The following is a 16,600-nucleotide window of genomic DNA, read 5'->3' as shown; positions in this document are numbered from 1 at the left end:
CATGAGAAAGCAATCAATGAACAACTAAGGTGTCACAAGGAAAAACTGATGATTGATGCTTCTCATCTCTCTCCGTTCCTGTCTGTCTGTCCCTATCTATCCCTGTCTCTGACTCTCTCTGTCCCTGGGAAAAAAAAAAAAAGGAACACAGGATAGGGGTGCGGCAGGCATCCCTCACAAGATGGAAGCACGCACACACACACAAATGCTCAGGGGTGTGCTGGTTAGATAGCTCAGTGGATAAAACTTCATCCCAGTGCACCAAGGTCACAAGTTTGATTCCCAGTCAGGGCACATGTGAAAAGCAACCAATGAGTGCACAACTAAATGGAACTAAGTGAAAGAATGAGTTGATGCTTCTCTTTCTCCCTTCTTCCCCTGTTCCCCTCAAATCAATGGGGGTAAATTATTTTTTTTGAATGCCCAGGGGCCAGGAGCTGCTGGGTAGATTCTAGAAGGGAGCTGCCTCAGGCTGGGAAGAAGACAGTCTTGATGCTGCAACCAGGGGCCGCTGGCACCGGCTTGCCAGGGGAGGTTTGGGCTAATGTAAAGGAATGAGTGAGTCCTGCCCAAACTGATACCCTGAGCAGGTCAAAGGGTCAGAGCCCCTGGGCCTTGTCTCAGATCTTCCAGCATCACCAAGGAAACTGTACTCTTTACCCACTCCCCACCAAGTTGGCTGCTGTGTACGGAGCCCCAGCGAGAGACAAGAACGCACATTTAGGGCAAGTTCAGAGGACCCTCACCCAGGTGTGGGGCCCACCCTATGCAATGTAGCTCAGCTGGACTTTTAAACTCTGCTCTCAAACAGACCCCCATGTTGGAAGCAGACCATTATTCACACCCAGAGAGGAGGGCCTAAGTAGACCAGGAGGTAGGCATACACTTGATGGGGTTGGGGAGAAATGGAGCAGACTGACCAAAAATTCCCGACTGCCATTACAAGGGTGGGTGAGAATCATCATCCCAGTTAGAGGTGGCAGCGGTGGTTTCCAGCCCCAACACGTGGTAGGATGAGCACTGTGGCCCACAGCCCCTCATGTCTGGGGTCACTGCCTGTCACCAAACACAGTATTCTCTTATTGACAGGAAGCAATCTCAGGACAGGGAGAGCTGCAGGCACCATACAAGTTGTGCTGAACCGACAATTTATTGTACCTTGTGGGAAAAGAGTTTCCAACATTTTTTCAAATCCAAAGGCCCCACGAACTGGATGTGGATCCATACATTGATTCAACCACTTGTCTCCCTTGAACCCAGGGGCAGTGGCAGCAAAAACTATGGCTATGGCCTGACCAGGCGGTGGCGCAGTGGATAGAGCGTCGGACTGGGATGCAGAAGACCCAGGTTCGAAACCCCGAGGTCGCCAGCTTGAGCGCAGGCTCATCTGGTTTGAGCAAAACCCACCAGCTTGAACCCAAGGTTGCTGGCTCCAGCAAAGGGTTACTCGGTCTGCTGAAGGCCCGCGGTCAAGGCACATATCAGAGGGCAATCAATGAACAACTAAGGTGTTGCAACGCACAATGAAAAACTAGTAATTGATGCTTCTCATCTCTCTCCGTTCCTGTCTGTCTGTCCCTATCTATCCCTCTCTCTGTAAAAAAACCCCAAAAACTATGGCTATGGTGCGCTAATACCAGGATCTCTGGTTGGATGACAAAAGCCACATCCCAGGACACCCAGGGTGATGGCCACAGGGTGAACACGCCCAGAAGCTAGGAGGATCCAGAAGACCTGCAGATAACGTGCCTGCAGTGTGTGACCTCAGCCATGGCTAACACTTCAGCAATTCCAGAGGTTTGCAACCCTCACTCCCTGAAAGCACAGCTGCCAGAACACCTGGGGAAGCCTCTTTAGAACCAGCTCCGACCTGCTAGTGGACCAGACTCCTCACTCATTATTTCCCAAAAGGTTCCTGTAGGTTTTATGGTTAGTCTAGAACTGACTTCCACACTCTAGATATTTCAGAGGACATGGCTTCTGAGCTGACTGGAAATAGCTCCCTCTGAGAAACACTGGAAATTCAGGAACATTCCTGGGAACAGGGCCCAAGCTCTTGTTCACGTGGGGTATCTTACACCAATTCTCCCTTTTTTTTTTTTAAATTACTCTTTTTAATTTTCTTTTAGATTTTATTTATTCATTTTTAGAGTGAAAGGAGAGAGAGAGAGAGAAGGGGGAGGAGCTGGAAGCATCAACTCCCATATGTGCCTTGACCAGGCAAGCCCAGGGTTTTGAACCGGCGACCTCAGTGTTCCAGGTCGATGCTTTATCCACTGCGCCACCACAGGTCAGGCCTAAGATTTTATTTATTGATTTTACAGAGAGGAGGGAGAGAGCAAGAAGCATTAACCTATAGTTGCTTCACCCTAGTTGTTCACTGATTGCTTGTTGTATGTGCCTTGACTGGGCAAGCCCAGGGTTTCAAACCAGCGACCTCAGCATTCTAGACTGACAATCTATCCACTGTGTCACCTACCACAGGTATGGCTTTTTTTTTTTTAATTGATTTTAGCAAAAGAGGAAGGGAGAGAGTGACCAGAACATCGATCTGTTCCTGAATGTGCTCTCACTGGCAACCTCTGTACTTTGGGATGATGCTCAAACCAACTGAGCTATCTGGCCAGGGCAAGCCCCGGGTTTTGAACCAGCAAACTCAGCATTCCAAGTCGATGCTTTATCTATTGTGCCATCACAGGTCAGGCTACCAATTCCCCCATTCTTGACCCATCAATAAACCTGACACCCAGAATTCATGATTCACCCACCAAGGCTTTCAGTCACTTCCTGAAGGTCTCAGGCACCAATGCAAGTTAGGCTGACCTTGACAAGAACAGCTCTCTGCCATCATGCTAACCCCATTAGGCAGACAAAAGTCAGGGATTCCCATAGAAGCCATTCCCTCTATTCATAAGCCCAATTTTGTTCTCTATCACCTCACAAAGTTCAGAACTCCCAATATTAAAGGCAACTTAAACAACAAGTTCTTTAGCTTGACCAGGAAGTAGAGCAGTGGATAGAGTGTAAGCCTGGGATGCTGAGGACCAGGTTCAAAGTCCCAATGTCACCAGCTTGCATGCGGGCTCACCAGCTTGAGTATGGGGTCACTGGCTTGTGTGTGGGATCATAGACATGACCCCACGGTCACTGGCTTGAGCCCAAGGTCACTGGCCCAGCTGTAGCTCCCCCTCCCCACCGGGGTCAAGGCACATGTGAGATGAACAGTCAATGAACAACTAAGGTGCTGCAACAAAGAGTTGATGCTTCTCATCTCTCTCCCTTCCTGTCTGTCTGTCCCTATCTGTCCCTCTTTCTGTCTCTCTTGCTAAAACAGAAACAATGTCTTTATTGCTGTGCATTAGTTAGCAGTGTAAGAGTTCCAGGCTTGGGTAAACTCATGACAGGTACCGCATGTAGTCAACAGTGCCCACGAAATTGGTTAACTTTCCCCAGGTGCCCCCTGCTTAGCTACTGTTGGCCACAACTAGGTCACGTCCACACCTAAACCAATCAGGGGGGCGGGGGTAAGGCCCAACATGGGCTCCACCACTCAAGATTCTGTTCTACAGAGAGCAGCAGCATGGCAGCCTGCAGTCCCTGAGCAGACTGGAGTGACAGATGCAACACTGTTGGGGACCTGCCTGGTGGCAGAGGTGCTATGACTTCTGTCCCAGCCTGGGCAGGTCAGAGTACAACACAGCTTCCAAAAGCTTCCCATGTCCCTGACATCCCCTCAGCGTGGCTGTGGGATGTGCCTGGTTCAGCTTGCAAATGGCTTCTCTCCTTGATCTCCTTTCTGGAGAGAGACTGTCTAGGCGGAGCAAGGTGTTGGCTACGGTGCAGGCCTTCCCACATTACTGTCCTCCTGCAGCCTTTCTCCGGTGTGGACTTTCTTGTGCTGCAGGAGAGTGGAACTGTGTTTGAACGCCTTCCCGCATTCCGCACATGCGTAGGTCCTCTGCTCCGTGTGGAACTGCTGGTGCCGGTTGCGGTAGGACCGGGTGGTGAAGGCCTTCCCACAAAGGCTGCACTTGTAGGGCCGTTCCCCGGTGTGGACCTTCCAGTGCTGGTACAGGCCAGAACGGGTCACGTATGCCTTCCCACACTGCTTGCAATCGTAAGGCTTTTCTCCGGTGTGAACCCTTTGGTGGAGAAGGAAGCTCTGCTGGTATTTAAAGAACTTCCCACATTCCCGGCACTCGTAGGGCCGGCCTCCGATGTGAACCTTCCGGTGCCTGATGAGGGTGGACAGGACGCTGAAGGCTTTGCCACACTCGCTGCAGGCGTAGGGCCGTTCCCCAGTGTGGGTTCTCTGGTGCAGAGCGAGGGCATCTTTGCGGTTGAAGGTTTTCCCGCACTCGGCACACTTGAAAGGCTTTATGCCTGTGTGAACCTTCTGATGCTTCCTCAGTTTGGATGGGTAACTGAAGGCCTTTCCACACTCACGACACACGTGGGATGTTTCTCCAGGGTGAACTTTTTGGTGATTCACCAGGGTTGAGTTCCCCCTGGGGGCATGTCCACCTTCCAGGTACCTAAATAGTCTCTGTTTGCAGTAAGTTACGAGGTGGTCAAGGAGCGTGGAGGCCTTCAGGAAGCCGTTCCTGCAGCCGCTGCACTTGAAGGGCATCCGTGCAGCATGGGACCGCTGCTGCTGCTGCTGGTGACCGCGGCCAGACAGGAAGGGCCCCCTGTGTCCCATGCTGCTACGTGGTTTCCCTTTGCAGTGGGTGGGCTGGGGCTGGAGGTGGCCCAAGGCGGAAGGGATGTCCAGCCCAGAATCCCCACGCAGAAGGTGCTTCCCTGATGCGCGGACTCTGCAGCTCTTCATCTGTTGAGGAGGGGCCTCCCACTCCTCCGGTCTCGGGGGACAACCTGAAACAGAGAAAAGTCAGTTACCAAGAGCTGGATCAGAGAGAAGAAGCACCTTCGCCACCAGTGCTTATCAAACACACAGAGAAAGGAGCCCAGAGAATTCCCAGCAGGAGGCTGGGAAATGTCTGGGTGGGCAAGGTCTGGCCCAGCACAGCATGGCTCTGCCAGATCACAGAACAGGGATCACCTCAACAGAGACAAGGACATGAAACCAGGCTCAGTGCCAGGAGGAGGAGAGCTGGGTCCTCCATGGCATAGCTCGGTCCCAGGTTTTAAGCAGGGGTTTATTTAGTGGCTGGGGAAGTCAGCATTGTGGAGGGGACACATCTACCTCAAGGAAAAGATGACTGTAGGACAGAGAAAGTTCTGGAAATGAGAACACACAGGGGCCAGAGAGGTAGATTTCCCCGGGTCTACGTCATGGTCAAGATGGCAAGGCCACGCAGTGTGTCCAGGGGAAAAGGCAGGGTGGGAATAAGGCGCAGTCACTGGCCTCGGCACCAAAACGCCAGGGCACACTGACCCCCAACATGCAGCATGCTGTGAGTTTGTCTGTCACTGAGACCAATGCATCCCCCAGCCCTACACACCAAGACCAGGACCCCCCGTGGTTTCGGCTCTGCTAACCAGAGTCATATCCACCATGCTGAGCATCTGGGACTCTTCACCCTCCAGTTGGGCCACCACGGGACCTCGAAGGGACAAATTCTAGAAGGGAGAAAGTTGAAATGGCCAGCCCAAGGGAAGGGTGACCCATCCAGCCAGCCGCACACCACAGGAAGCTCCTATTACTATGGCAACCAGAAGGAAACTGAGTATTACAAAAGGAACCTCCCCTGTATATTTAAAATCACTGGGAAAAAAATTTCATTGAGGTCCTGGCTACGTGGCTCAGTGGATAGAGTGTCGTCCCGGTGCACTGAGGCTGCAAGTTCAATCCCCAGTCAGGACACATATCAGAAGCACCAAAGCGGACATAACTACATGTAACAACTAAGTAGACAATGAGTTGATACCTCTCTCTCTCTTTCCTTTCCCTCCCCCTCCTGCTATCTCTCAAACCAATGGAAAAAATTAAAAAAAAAATTCATTAAGAGGACAGACCTCATGTTATGTGTTTTATATAATTTTGTTGTTGTTGTTTGGTTTTTTGGGGTTTTTTTTTACAGAGACAGAGAGTCAAAGAGAGGGATAGACAGGGACAGACAGGACAGAGAGATGAGAAGCATCAATCATTAGTTTTTTGTGCACGTTGCAACACCTTAGTTGTTTGTTGATTGCTTTCTCATATGTGCCTTAACCGTGGGCCTTCAGCAGACCGAGTAACCCCTTGCTAGAGCCAGCGACCTTGGGCTAAAGCCGGTAAGCTTTTGCTCAAACCAGATGAGGCCGTGCTCAAGCTGGCGACCTCGGGGTCTTGAACCCGGTTATTCCGCATCCCAGTCCAATGCTCTATCCACTGCGCCACTGCCTGGTCAGGCAATTTTTGTTTTCTTAAGTTTCTCCTTTGAGATTTTTTTTTTTTTTTTTTTTTTTTTTTTTTTTTACAGGAACAAAGAGAGTTAGAGAGAGGGATAGACAGGGACAGACAGACAAGAACGGAGAGGATTGATATACATCAACCATCAGTTTTTCGTTGCAACACCTTAGTTGTTCATTGATTGCTTTCTTATATGTGCCTTGACCTGCTTTCTCATATGTGCCTTGACCGTGGGCCTTCAGCAGACTGAGTAACCCCTTGCTCGAGCCAGCGACCTTGGGTCTAAGCTAGTGAGCTTTTTGCTCAAGCCAGATAAGCCCGCGCTCAAGCTGGCAACCTCGAGGTCTCGAACCTGGGTCCTCTGCATCCCAGTCCAATGCTCTATCTACTGTGCACCACCGCCTGGTCAGGCTGTTTTATACAATTTTTTAAAAATAAGAACCTCAGGCCCTGGCAAGTTGGCTCAGTGGTAGAGCATCGGCCTGGCTTGCGGGAGTCCCCGGTTCGATTCCCGGCCAGGGCACACAGGAGAAGCGCCCATCTGCTTCTCCACCCCTACCGCTCCCCTTCCTCTCTGTCTCTCTCTTCCCCTCACACAGCCAAGGCTCCACTGGAGAAAAGTTTGCCCAGGTGCTGAGGATGGCTCTGATTGCGGCAGAGCGACGCCCCAAGATGGGCAGAGCATCGCCCCATGGTGGGTGTGCCAGGTGGATCCCGGTAGGGCGCATGCGGGAGTCTGTGTGACTGCCTCCCCGTTTCTAACTTCGGAAAAATACAAAATAATAATAATAATAATAATAAGAACCTCTTATGAAATGAAAACTGATGTAATTTAAGTAAGAAATAAATACAGCGGTACCTTGAGATACGAGCAGATCAACATACGAATTTTTAATATACGAGCTACTATTCAGTCCATATTTTTGTTCGAGATCCGAGCGAAATTCCGAGATACGAGTCAGAATCAACTGGTATTGCTTCAGTTTTTTTGTTTTTTTTTGTTTTGTTTTTTTTACAGAGACAGTGAGAGAGTCAGAGAGAGGGATAGATAGTGTTAAGCCAATTTGGAGGGACCCAAAACATGGAAGACAGGAACAAGGTCTGTCGTTTACACATCAAAGTTTTATTGTCTAGCTTGGCCAAGCCGCGGCTACTCCAACAGAATTCTGAAGGAAAAAGCGCGCTGGCCCTTTGTTCTACTTAGTTTTTATAGTTTTGTAAGTGGGAAGTAAAGAAGCAAAAATTGCAATTAGGAGCCCCTTACCACTATTGGTTATAGTCATATGTCCTTTAACATGATAGGACCATGTTCAATTTGCAAGCCATACACCCTTTTGGGGAAAACAAAGTTTACAAGCCAACACAATGGTAGAAAGATGTCTCTTTACATATTAAAAGGCATTCCTATATTATCTAGTGTTCATCTGCTATTTTTCTGTCTAGAGTCACACATGTTAACCCCACGCATTTACATAGGAGAGGTGGTTTCGGTGGGGACAAATTCCCGCAAATGGCTCATTGCTATGAGAAAAGGTTTGTCTTTTTCTCCCTGCACCTGGCTAGTTGTTGGGCAGATAAAATGTATTATGCTCACTTTGTAAAAGATAACGTTGCCCACGTGGAGGCAGTTGCCCAGGTGATATTAATGTGTGTTGGGGGCAGGCAGGACCATTGTAGCCTGGGGCTTGGTTTTGGGATTAAGCCTTTCCCACCCTTTTTGATGTGGGGCGGTACAATCCAATTATGCCTCAGAGAAGTGACTTTGTATTAGAGGCTTCCCTATTTTGTATATTGGATTAAAGGTTTGGATTTCTACACTATAAAATAGGGGCAGAACGGGAGCTAGCCCTCTCTTGGTTCCTGGGATGATTAGCAGGAGAGAGCAGAGGGAGCAGAGCAGAGAGCAGTGGAAAGAGGCCATGTGGCCAGGAGAAGCAGCCAAGATGGCGGAGTGCTCAGTGAGATGCCAGTTTGTGTAGTTTGTGTAGAGAGAAGTGTTGGTCAAATAAGTTTGTAAACATGATATATATGTTTGCTCGCTTGTGACTTATAATGGGTGTGGGGGACAGGCTGTAAGCAGGCCAGGTCGTTGTAGCCTGGGGTTTGGTTTTTTGTTTGTTTTTTTGGGGGGGGGTTTGGTTTTGGGACTAAGCTTTTCCCCACACCCTTGACTGATTGTATGATCTGGGTGGTGCACTCTCATAAGGAATCCAATTATGCCTTGGATAAGTGGCTTTGTATCGGGGACTTCCTTGTTTGTATATTGGATTAAGGGATTTTGGTTTTCTACACTATAAAGTGGGACAGACCAGGAGCTTGGACACACAGTTCCTGCTATTACAATTGCAGGGGCTTCCCTGATCCCTGGCCCTTCATGGGAAGAGCTGGTTTTCTGCTTTTCCCTTGTCTTCTTTTGTGGTTTGCCTGTCTTGGTGAGACACCAATAAATAGGATGGCCCCCCATCCTCTGACTCCGCCATTTCTTTATCGTCTGCCCGAATCCAATGGGAACCTGCATGTGAATGGCCACGATGGCGGCTCCTGGCCTTACACCTGGCGTAGTTTCCGGCAGGATTCAGAGATTGGTATGGAGCCACCACCCTTGATGGGTGGGATAGAGTACTGGTTGCTGCTCTGGCTCCCCATGGCTGTCCTTTTAGGGGCCATGGGCTACATGTTTTTTACTCAAGAGGAAACTGCCCGAGGTCAAAAGCTTCAGCATGAATTGCAAATAGAACGGCAGAAAAGGCTAGAATTGGAGCGAGCACTGGAGAAGGAATTACAGGTTCGCGAGTTGCAGTTTACCCTGGAAGCTGAACGTCTTCACCGGCAGTTGTTGGAGAAACAACTGCGGATTCAAGAGCTCGAGTCTCAGCTTCCGGCCAAAAGCCAGCAGCCACAGGAGCCTAAACGGTCACCAAAGGAGCAGCAGCATCCGTGCCAGTGGATTGGCTTTGAGTCAGTGGGAGCAGGCGCTTGCGACTCCTCTTCTGAGGATGAGAAGGCTCAGGCTGAAGCTGCCATACGCACACTGAGAGCCCGACCAGTTGTCGCCAAGAAGGTAAAAACCCAGCAACAAAGAGTCCCTCAGGGGCAGCCACAGCCTCCTGCCCAGGTAATGGAACACTCTGTGGTCCGGCCCTATACCCAGGCAGAGCTGATGGAGTTGGGGGCACAATTTAGGCAGAAACCTACTGAATCCCTAGTAGCCTGGTTACTACGATTATGGGATATAGGGGTGGATGGCACCATGCTCTCCGGAACAGAGATGGAGAAATTGGCCGCCATTACCACACACTCTTCCTTGAGGCAGCGTCTTCAGAACTGCCATGGCAACCCAGGAGACCATACCCTATTAGAATGGGTGATGGCTGCCATTCGTATGGTCTGGCAGAATGCTGGAGAACTGCCGGGGGCAATGAGTCGGTGGCAGTGCTACAGTGAGTTAGTAAAGGTCCTTCGAGAACTAGGTATGAAGAATGCTGTTTTCAACCCTGGGTCTCGTGGGCCAGACGAAGAAGTGTTTACGGCCAAAATGAGGGAATTTGTCCTTGCTAGTGCCCCATCAGCCCTTTTTGGGTCACTTGTGGCTATCTTGGGCCCCTATGTGGGGCAGCCCATCAATGCAGTTACACAGATGGTAGCAGATTTGGGAGAGCTGGAGGCCGCTCGGGATCATAAAGCAGTGAGGGCTGCTGCCTATGTTTCCCCCCAAACTAACAAGGGAAACGGGCCTGTAAAGGTTACCCGAACGCAGATGTGGGTAGACTTGATTGCGGCTGGAGCAGATAAGGGGAAATTGGATGGCCAGTCTAATAAAATTCTTTTGGAGCTTTGGCGGCAGCTTAAACCAGAACAGAAGTTCCAGCCACTGAGACGAAAGGCCCCAGCAGCTACCAATAAAACGTTTGGTGCACGCACAGCTCGGTTACAAGATTATATGATAGAGACGGCCGAGGGAGAGGGGAACTCCCAAGACCCATTGTACCAGTTTGAATAGGAAAAAGGCCGAGGGACCCGTCTAACGGGGATGGGCGGGGACCGGAGGCCACATGTGGAACTGGCTATCCACTGGTCCCCTTCCAATGTACAACAGGTGTTGGCCTTGGTGGATACAGGTGCAGAATGTTCCCTTCTCTATGGAAACCCAGAGCGGTTTGCTGGGACCCCAGTGGCCATTGACGGTTATGGGGGCCAAACTGTTCAAGTGAAGCCAATAACTATTCCATTGGGGATAGGGAGACTGCCTCCTAAGCCATATAAGGTGTATGTATCTCCTATTCCTGAATATATTTTGGGGGTAGATGTCTTTCAAGGACTGTGGTTGGAAACTACAGCTGGGGAGTTCCGGCTGCGGATCAGGGTTGTGAAGGCAGTATTGCGGGGACATGCATCACATTCCCCTTTGCAATTACCCGTCCCTCGGCGTGTGACTAACACCAAGCAGTATCGCCTGCCAGGTGGTTATGAAGAAGTCACAGGGACAATCCTTGAACTAGAAAAGGTGGGGATCATCCGGCCAGCACACAGTCCTTACAACTCCCCAGTATGGCCTGTGCGCAAAGCAGATGGAACCTGGAGAATGACAGTAGATTACAGGGAACTTAATAAAGTTGTTCCCCCTTTGCACGCTGCTGTTCCCTCGATAGCTAACATGATGGATCGGCTAAGCCATGAGTTGGGGACATACCACTTTGTGGCAGACTTGGCCAATGCTTTTTTCTCTATTGATATAGCCGCAGAGAGTCAAGACCAATTTGCCTTCAGTTGGGAAGGGAGACAATGGACCTTTACAGTGTTACCCCAGGGCTATTTGCATAGCCCCACCTTGTGCCATGGGCTGGTGGCTGCTGACCTGGCTAAATGGAAACAGCCAGAGGTAGTCCGCATGTACCATTATATTGATGATATTATGCTAACTAGTGATTCTCTTTCAGAATTGGAGCAAGCAGTCCCTACCCTGCTATCCCATCTGAAAGCATGTGGCTGGGCAGTTAACGAGAACAAATTACAAGGACCTGGGTTATCTGTTAAATTCTTGGGAGTTGTCTGGTCGGGTAAGACAAGTTATCCCTGACGCAGTTATAGATAAGATTCAAGCATACCCCGTGCCCACTACGGTAAAACAGTTACAGGAATTCTTAGGTTTGTTGGGGTATTGGCGAGCATTTATACCGCATTTGGCTCAGTTACTACGCCCCTTGTACAACCTTATTCGAAAGGGGGTTCGCTGGGATTGGACTGAGCAGGCGCAAGGTTCATTTGCAGCTGCTAAGAGAGCTGTGAAGGTGGCACAGGCCTTGAATGTGTTTGATCCTGCCAGGCCCTGTGAGCTGGATGTTCATGTAACCTCGGAGGGGTTTGGATGGGGCTTGTGGCAGCGGACAGAGCGCCTACGGCAACCTATTGGATTTTGGTCCTAATTGTGGAAAGGTGCTGAAGTTCGTTACTCATTAGTAGAGAAGCAGCTGGCAGCTGTGTATGCTGCCCTCCTGGCAACTCAGAGTATTACAACCACAACACCAGTTACAGTCAAAACAACATACCCTATAGCTGGATGGGTGAGAGATTGGGCAACTAAACCACGTAGTGGTATGGCCCAAATGTCTACCCTGGCCAAGTGGGGTGCCTATCTGCAACAACGCTGTGCTCTTAGCACCAGCCCATTGAGGGCAGAACTGCAGGAAGTCTTGGGTCCAGTCACCTATGCGACCTTAGAGTCAGGTGCAACTGGGGCTCAGGAGGCAGAACCTGAGGTCAGTCCCTACCAGGAGGGGCGGGTGCCCATCCCTGAAGATGCCTGGTATACTGATGGTTCCAGCAGGGGCCAACCTGCCAAATGGACGGCTATCGCCTTCCATCCGGCCACTGAGACTATTTGGATGGATACGGGTACAGGCCAAAGCAGCCAATGGGCAGAATTAAGAGCTGTTTGGCTAGTTGCCCATAATGAACCTTCACCTCTGGTGATCTGTACTGACAGTTGGGCTGTCTATCGTGGACTGACCCTTTGGATTGCTACTTGGCACATTAACCAGTGGATGGTAATGCACCGTCCATTATGGGGTCAGGCCATGTGGCAGGACTTATGGGAAATAGGACACCAGAAGCAGGTGACAGTATATCATGTCACAGGGCATGCCCCTCTAGCCCATCCTGGGAATGATGAGGCAGATACGTTGGCAAGGGTGCGATGGTTGGAGACTGCACCTGCAGGTGATGTGGCACAGTGGCTCCACCGGCGCCTGCTCCATGCAGGACAGAAAACTATGTGGGCTACGGTTAAGGCGTGGAACTTGCCTGTGTCCTATGCAGAGGTACTTGCAGCCTGTGAGCAATGTGCAGTATGTTCCAAGGAACACCCTCGGAGACCACTGGTGTCACCTGGACAGATCCAGAGGGGTCATGTCCCACTGACACGATGGCAGATAGACATCATTGGACCCTTACCAAAGTCAGAAGGGTACCAGTATGCAGTCACTTGTGTAGATACTGCCACCGGGCTGCTTGCTGCTTACCCTGCTCGTAACCCTGACCAGAGGGCAGTCATACAGGCTCTGGACCGCCTGAGTGCTGCATATGGGCGACCGCTGGTCCTTGAAAGTGACAATGGTACCCACTTCACTGGTTCAACGGTGAGGCAATGGGCTCAAAAGCTGGGGCTGGACTGGAAGTACCATGTTCCCTACCACCCCCAGGCTGCTGGTATCATTGAGCGGTATAATGGACTCTTAAAGCAGGGACTGCGACAGGAGGGGGGCACCGGCTCTCTTACTGGATGGACACGCCGCTTATGGACAGTACTTCGGATTTTGAATGAGCGACCTCGACGGGGAAGCCCAGCTCCAGTAGAGGCCCTCCTGCATCGGACAGCTGCCCCTATTCAGTTGCAGATACACACCAAGGACATTTTACTCAAGCCAGGTTTCGGACAGCAGGGCAATGTGCTCTTGCCTGCTCCAACAGCCCTTCTTAAAGGACAACGGCTTCAATGGACTTGGCCCTGGACTGTACAGGCCCCCCATCTGAGATGGGTGGCCTTGTTGGCACCATGGGGAAAGGGGTTAGAGGTGGATCTCCAGTTAACCCCTTGGGCAACCAGCACCTGGCCACCTAGGTAGAAGTGTATTATCCCTTGAGTGCTCAAGGGGACAGCATTTTGAAGGGCACCTTTGTAATTTCTTTATGGCCAATAATGAGTTCCCCTATTTTACTACACATAGAACCAGCAGATGCTGGTGTATTGGCCAATAAGGTTTGGTATGCCCGCTCAGGGCGGCCTCTGGTGCCAGCTACAGTGCTGTCTGCAGACAAAACTCTGGCCTGTATTCTGCCAGAGGGAAAAGATTTGCCTCTCTTGATGCCACTGACAGCTCTCTCATTTCGCCCATAGTTTTTGATCTGTTAATCCTATTGCTGTAGTTGGTACTACTTCTGTTTATGCAATGTATCCTACTCCTTGCACAGTGACCATCATGGAAGATGCCTGTGGTTTAGATTGTAAAGCGAGCAAAAGGGGTGGAATGTTGGTCAAATAAGTTTGTAAACATGATATATATGTTTGCTCGCTTGTGACTTATAATGGGTGTGGGGGACAGGCTGTAAGCAGGCCAGGTCGTTGTAGCCTGGGGTTTGGTTTTGGGACTAAGCTTTTCCCCACACCCTTGACTGATTGTATGATCTGGGTGGTGCACTCTCATAAGGAATCCAATTATGCCTTGGATAAGTGGCTTTGTATCGGGGACTTCCTTGTTTGTATATTGGATTAAGGGATTTTGGTTTTCTACACTATAAAGTGGGACAGACCAGGAGCTTGGACACACAGTTCCTGCTATTACAATTGCAGGGGCTTCCCTGATCCCTGGCCCTTCATGGGAAGAGCTGGTTTTCTGCTTTTCCCTTGTCTTCTTTTGTGGTTTGCCTGTCTTGGTGAGACACCAATAAATAGGATGGCCTCCCATCCTCTGACTCCGCCATTTCTTTATCGTCTGCCCGAATCCAATGGGAACCTGCATGTGAATGGCCACGATGGCGGCTCCTGGCCTTACAAGAAGGAAGGAGATGGGGAACTGAGGAGAATAAGGCTGGTGAGCTAGAAACCTTTGATTCTAGGAAACTCGGATAAATCAGTGGCTTTGTGAGCACTGAATGTGAGTGGGTTTTGGAGCCTATTGTGTGTTTTTACTTGCCTGCCGGGTGCAAGCTAGGATTCAAGACTATGGCCCACCAGTTTGTGGCTCCGTTGTTTCTTTACCAACTGTCGGAATCCAATGCGAACCTGCATGGGCCAGGCTGCTTTGATAGTGGCCCTGGCCATGGCTGCTGGCTTTACACTAGTCATTCACCCTTTTCCCCACAGGCGTAGTGGAATGTCTGGGGATCCATGCTTTCCTTCCCTCTGCATTTGCAATACAATGCCAAGGGCCATCCTGACTAAGCCAATCACACAGTACAGAGACTATTCTCACAATTTCTCTGCACACCTTAACCCAAATTAATAAAATGTTCTCCAAGCCTCTTAAAATATTCTGTAGCCTTTGGGACTTTATAACACCTGCGGGTGAAATGGCTCAGTGGCTCCTCAGATAGGGACAGACAGACAGGAATAGAGAGAGATGAGAAGCATCAATCATTAGTTTTTTGTTGCAACATCTTAGTTGTTCATTGATTGCTTTCTCATATGTGCCTTGACCATGAGCCTTCAGCAGACTGAGTAACTCGAGCCAGTGACCTTGAGTCCAAGCTGATGAGCCTTGCTCAAGCCAGATGAGCCCACGCTCAAGCTGGCAACCTCAAGGTCTCGAACCTGGGTCCTCAGCATCCCAGTCCGACGCTCTATCCACTGAGCCACCACCTGGTCACGTGCTTCAGTACTTTTTAATGACACTTGTTTGTCACATTTCCATAATGTTTTAAAAGGCAGGCAAAAGCAAACCTCTTGGCTTTTCTCCCCGGCAGAAGTGCCCAGCAGGGTTACTTTCTTCCTTTCAATAAAGCCTGTTACTCTGGTCTTTCGGACTCCCATGGATTCCAACATTTGGTGCCGAAACCCGGGACAAGGTACTAACTGCCTGGATGATCCCTCTTTGCTGTCCAAAATTATAACCAGGGAAGCAATGGGCAGCGGCAGCTTGTCCCGGGCTTACTCCCTGATTCTGTTTGGACGTGTAATTAACTGTAGGTCGATTCGCCGGCAGTCTAATCCTGTCCCGAACCCCTGCTGGACCAGAAAGAGTTGAAAAATGATAGATATGTGAATTCCAAACTGCCCTTTTGCTGTTCGCTTGGCTGCCTGACCCCTTAATTACCGGACAATCGCTAATGGGAAAAAGAAATTCCAGGAAGGTGGTCAATCACCCAATGAAGAGTATTCCAGAAAGCCCAACATACCAGCACACCCTTGCTCGAGGCTATCCTCAACCCTATAAAGTTTTACTTCAGTCTGTTTTCGGTGCTCTGCTCCCGGGAGAAGGGAGAAGTGCCCAGCAGGGTTCCTTTCTTCCTTTCAATAAAGCCTGTTACTCTGGTCAAAAAAAAAAAAAAAAAGCAAACCTCTTTGGATAAACTTTTATTCAAAAGTCCTGCAAGTGGCCCTGGCCGGTTGGCTCAGCGGTAGAGCATCGGCCTAGCTTGCGGAGGACCCGGGTTTGATTCCCGGCCAGGGCACATAGGAGAAGTGCCCATTTGCTTCTCCACCCCTCCCCCTCTCCTTCCTCTCTGTCTCTCTCTTCCCCTCCTGCAGCCAAGGCTCCATTGGAGCAAAGATGGCCCGGGCGCTGGGGATGGCTCTGTGGCCTCTGCCCCAGGCGCTGGAGTGGCTCTGGTCGCAACATGGCGACGCCCAGGATGGGCAGAGCATCACCCCCTGGTGGGCAGAGCGTCACCTCTGGTGGGCGTGCCGGGTGGATCCGGTAGGGCGCATGCGGGAGTCTGTCTGACTGTCTCGCCCTGTTTCCAGCTTCAGAAAAAAAAAAAAAAAAAAGTCCTGCAAGTGAAAGTGTAGCCAAAAAGGCAAAAACAGGAGATAATTAAATGAGAAATACGTAATGTTAAGCTTAGGTTAAGTTTAAAGTTAAGAAAGTGCATTTTTGGCCCTGGCTGGTGGGCTCAGTGGTAGAGCGTCGGCCTGGCGTGCAGAAGTCCCAGGTTCGATTCCTGGCCAGGGCACACAGGAGAGGCTCCCATCTGCTTCTCTACCCCTCCCCCTCTCCTTCCTCTGTCTCTCTCTTCCCCTCCCGCAGCAAA

General features: G+C 50.3%; 2 protein-coding genes across 3 annotated transcripts in view; one reads left to right on the top strand and one right to left on the bottom strand.

The window, feature by feature from the left end:
• The window catches only part of ZNF329 (zinc finger protein 329), a 323,877-nt gene that overhangs the window by 90,457 nt on the left and 216,820 nt on the right, over window positions 1-16,600 (top strand). The gene's annotated exons all lie outside the window — the stretch shown is intronic.
• The window catches only part of ZNF584 (zinc finger protein 584), a 30,215-nt gene continuing 14,439 nt past the window's right edge, over window positions 825-16,600 (bottom strand). Inside the window, exon 3 of one of the 2 annotated variants that reach the window (XM_066374704.1) lies at window positions 825-4,875. In XM_066374704.1, the coding sequence (XP_066230801.1) occupies window positions 3,833-4,875 (1,043 nt within the window). In that variant the 3' untranslated portion in view covers window positions 825-3,832. The remainder of the gene's footprint in view (window positions 4,876-16,600) is intronic. The other variant, XM_066374703.1, reaches the window with a different exon arrangement.

The sequence above is a fragment of the Saccopteryx leptura genome, chromosome 3, assembly GCF_036850995.1.
Source record: "Saccopteryx leptura isolate mSacLep1 chromosome 3, mSacLep1_pri_phased_curated, whole genome shotgun sequence".
Lineage (NCBI taxonomy): Eukaryota > Metazoa > Chordata > Mammalia > Chiroptera > Emballonuridae > Saccopteryx > Saccopteryx leptura.
This window is presented reverse-complemented; position numbering and strand designations above follow the sequence as displayed.